A 4678-nucleotide genomic window follows, 5' to 3' on the forward strand; every position below is an offset into this window, starting at 1 on the left:
CCAGGAAGATGTCATTCTCCTAAAATAAAAATTTTTTAAAAATCACATTATTTAAAATACATTAATATCTCAGTACTACAGCAGAACAGGATTACAAATAACATACTGTTGATAATAAAAACCTCATCCTATCTACTAAAAAATTCTTTTTGCCAAATTAAAGATGAGTTTGATTACAGAAAACTTGCACTTACTATTCAGAAAATCACATATATTTTTCACAGGACATGGAGGTTACTCACTTCACTGCAATGTTTTCCAACTGCAAAGTATATCCATAAAGACAATTTTATGGCCAACTTATGGTTGTATGTATTACTGTAATTTACACAAAATATGTTACGAGAGTTTGACTGATCTCTGAAAGAATAAGGATGAAAAGCAAGTAGTTCAGAGTTAGGATCAAACTTAAGAGAAAGTTAAACAAGCCAAAAGAAGAAAATGCAATGTTAGATCCCAAAGCCTTCAATTCAGTTTCACAATGAACACCATTATGACTAGATATAGCAGTGCCTATCTTAAAATGAACCTGAACTCATTTCAGAAGAAAAGTAAACACTGGGGGGTGGTTCCTATACATGTAAGAATATCTGATAAAGAACAATAAAAATCAAAGAAAAATGCTAATGTATTATATGTAATAATCTGAAGATACATAGCACCTGCTTTGTATCACTTTTCAGAATTTACAAAATTTATTGTCAGACTTGCTTATTCTTCGCTGTCCATTCACATATATACACAATTTCCTGTGTTCATCTCATCAAAGAAATATTTTGGTTAGCAGGAAAATAATCATTAATGTCTTTTAACGTAGTTGGTCTAAAATCATCTTCTTCTGAAAGATCCACAAACACCTGATGCTCTTCAACATACCTGTTTCAACCTTTTCAATCTATCTGCTACTGCTTCTAGTGAAATCCAGGCTAAGGCCTAGCCTTATTGTAACAACTCACGATTCCCCATGGCTTCAAAATTAAGTAAAAACAAGTTGTCAGGGAAACTAGTTGTCTCTGTGCAATCAAAGAATAATATGGGGGAAAAAAGTGGGTGGAGAGGGACCAATCACCTTCAGAAGCAGCCATTGAAATGGCTGCCATTTCTGAATTTACATGACCAAGTCCTTCAGGAAAGAGTCAATTGTTGAATTTATTTCTTAAAGTCTTATTTGATCACCAAAACTGGAGAAAGGGATTTAGTTCTGAAAGAACAAAACCTACCAGTCACTCTGTTTTTCCTTTTACTTGAGCAAGATGCCAGCAGTTCACTTAAAACAAATTTGAACAGGCTACTGTTCTGTTGTTAGAAGGACAAAGAGAAAGAAATAGTAGAAAAAATGGGAAAAACAAAATTCTCAGAAAATAGGTTCAATGGACAGTGCACGTCTACACTCTATTTTTAAAAAAATACATTTATAAGTCTTTTCCACAATCATAGTTTATGTATTTCTTTTATATACACTGAGGCTGTAGAGCACTAACTCTTCCCAATATCCACATGAAAGTACACAAACTGATGAGACCCATCTAACCCCCCCCAACTTCCAAAGCCCGCCCTGCTCATCCACATGGGCACAATTACAAATGAAGAACTCCACACTCATTTGCAATACGTTACTCAAAATGAAAATCCAGGCACACCAGCATATGTGCACTGAGTTAACACCTTTTATTCTGCTTTGAGGTAGAAAGTTGATTAAGGCAACATCTACACTAGGAAAACACTACAAAAATGCTATATATTAAAGTACTCAGTTTATCTGTGCCAGCAAAGCTTTGCTTTGTACTGGTACATTAAAGCCAACCTCTGTGAGAGCAGCTTTACTGGCCACATGTGCCAGCAGTCTGTCAGCACAGCAGAGCAGGAGGAACCTTCATGCTTACAGATATTTATAAAGCATTTCATTCAGTTCTCCACATACATAATTTGAAAAATATCTGACACTTCTCACAAACTTTGACACTTTTCTATTTTAAAAAATTTAATCCTTACAACAAATATCCAATTTTTTAAATGGGGGAAGGGAGGCTAAACGCCCTCAGACACCCACCACAGAGCTGCATGGACCACGATCTCATCCCTCCTTCCTGAGTAAGCCCATCGTTTGTGCTCCCTGGGAACAACACAGCCCATCTTGTAGGATGCAGCAACTGAAGACAGGCCTCCAGCAGAATCCTCTCCTCCTTTCTACCTCTTTAGACAATACACAGAAAATTTGTTTCTGAACATATGGCTTTCAGTCACACCTGGCTGCCAGTGCTTCACATCACCACTTTTAAGTTTTAAAGGAAAAAAAAAACTGTTGAAAACTTGAGGTTTTGAAATTTTTTTTGCTGAACAAACTCACTAATTAGGCATTACAGTAGAACAGGTAAAAAACAAGAAAATGTCATATTCTCTAGAGGATGAGTTTGTAGAACAAACCTCATGTTTGTGAGGTGTGACACACAAACAAAGTGGTATTCTGCTTTTATGATGACTAAATTGATGGGGGGGAAAAAAAGACAATCCAGTAGTTTCAAATGGTTTAAATTAATCTCTTGCTTTTTTCACCATTATTTTTCTTTGTCTCCAGTGGTCAAGAGCCCATTAGTAGGTTTACTCCTTAGACTGGAAAATATTAAGTCCATAACAAAGAGGAAAGAAAACAGTTCAACAAAATATTCTGTATGCACAATGAAGGCAAGCACACTTGTTATTTCACATCTTCAGCTACTAGATGCCTTCATTTACCTTTGCTTCCTAACAGAACTAGAGATCATATGATAATGCTCATTTTAATGCAATAGCTCTACCATAACTTTGAATTTTCACAATTCTGTTCAGTGATCACTGAATGTTTCATAAAAGAATGTTTTCATTAAAAAAAAAAATCTGAATCTGAATCACAGAGTTTTGAAGAACTTCTCTTTTTTGAGCATTTTAATTTCAGCACAAACCAGTTGCTATTCAAGCACTATTACCAGCTTGGCATTTCTTGCTCTCATAAAAGTGACTGCTGGCCAGCCAAAACGTGCTGCTTCAACAAACAAGTTCTAGTAACAACTTCATACAAAAAATAAGCATTTGGTGCCATAATCACTCAAATACAAAATAATCTCACAGAGTCTCTCCTTTTAAGAATCTAACTCAAAGGATACCATCAAAAGAAGTAACCCAAACATCCAGACAAGATCATCTAATATGAAAAGAATCCCCAAAATTGTTGAGGTATGCAAGCAGTATGTTACTCCTCCAAGACCGAGTAACATCTGTGAACAGTTTTGCCTTCTTGTAATTCTTAGTTAATAAATTAAGAGATATCACCAAGGAAAGGCAGAAAAATTACCCACAGTTTTTTTTAAAAGGGGCAAACATTTGCCAAAGACTCAGTAGAACAGTTGATCGGCATTTTGGCCATGAATAGTCTGAAGTTGTATGTCTATAGAATGACTGGCCAGTTCCTGCCCAGTGCAGTACATAAAGATTAAATTTTGTCTGCCCATTCTAAACTGGGGCACTGGTCTGCAAACTCCTCTACCAAGCTGTAGGAGAAACTTTTCTTAAAAAAAAACTTTTAAAGATGCTCAAATGCAATTAAAGGGATCATCAAATTACTGGACAGGCCAAAGGGAGTAACAGAATGAATGCTCATATGGACAGAGTGAAAGGTGACTGCATTTGCCATCTTCCCTTAGAAAGAAGGTCACAAGCAGGAAAAGACAGATGACTCAAAACAACTGCTATACCAAGGTCAAGGACTGTACCAGACACCACAAACCCCAAAACGTTCTGACTGAACTACACAATTTGCAGATCTTTACTCTGCCTGTGAGACAGAATAGTCTCAACTCAAGCAAGCAGCATTCTCTAAAGGCACTCACATTCACTTCCTCTCTCCGCAAACACACCCAAAATAATTCCTGAATATCAACATGTAGTCCACAAAATTTCCCTGCTGAAGTCTGTCATCGGTACATCTTAAGTTAGTGACAGCTATCAAGGTTCACAGTGAATAAATACAAACAAAGACTACATAACCTGACATAATGAAAATCCAGGGTAGTTCGGCAGCCCTGGTCTCTTCTGGCAGCAGCAGTTTTTACAGCAGTGATGTTTAGTTAAATTCAATGTTCATATAGACAGGTATGAACTGTTGTGCACTGCAAGAAAGCTTTTCCAATAACTTACTCAAAGAACTTCAAAAATCAACTCTTCAGATGTTTGGATAGGGAGGGAAGAAAATGCTCATAAATTATATCCAAAATGGAACACGTCCTCACTATCTCTACGAGGATCTCATAATGGAGAATTTCTGGAAAACTGCAACAGATCACATTAATATTTCATCTTTACAATTATTCAGCAAGCAGGCTGTATAAATACCTTCAGTGATCTTCCCTGAAAATATACTTCTCCTAAACTGAGATCCAGGAAAAACTCTCAAGAGCTGCGCTTAGAGCCACAGGGATACAGACCTTTTCATAATGGCTTTTGCAAAAATTTTAAGAGACGTTGCATCTCGTTATAAATAATGAGAAAGGTCTAATGGGCCAGGATCATCTCAGACATTCCTCACAGGCTGCCTCAGACTGAGACAAAGATGATGAGATAATACATATGCAAGACAATTCAAAAGAAAACAGGAGAACAGTGGCACAAACTCAGCTTATATTCTCCAGAAGGCATGCAACAAGAG

At 36.6% G+C, this 4678-nt stretch overlaps 1 protein-coding gene across 1 annotated transcript in view; it reads right to left on the reverse strand.

The window, feature by feature from the left end:
- Positions 1-4678, reverse strand: part of KIAA0232 (KIAA0232 ortholog) — a 49057-nt gene that overhangs the window by 34377 nt on the left and 10002 nt on the right. The window contains 2 exon segments of the mRNA XM_029086337.1: position 1; positions 3-19. The exon segment at position 1 is cut by the window's left edge and continues 111 nt beyond it. Of these exon segments, the coding sequence (XP_028942170.1) occupies position 1; positions 3-19 (18 nt within the window).

Source organism: Antrostomus carolinensis, unplaced genomic scaffold (assembly GCF_000700745.2).
Source record: "Antrostomus carolinensis isolate BGI_N321 unplaced genomic scaffold, ASM70074v2 scaffold8308, whole genome shotgun sequence".
NCBI lineage: Eukaryota > Metazoa > Chordata > Aves > Caprimulgiformes > Caprimulgidae > Antrostomus > Antrostomus carolinensis.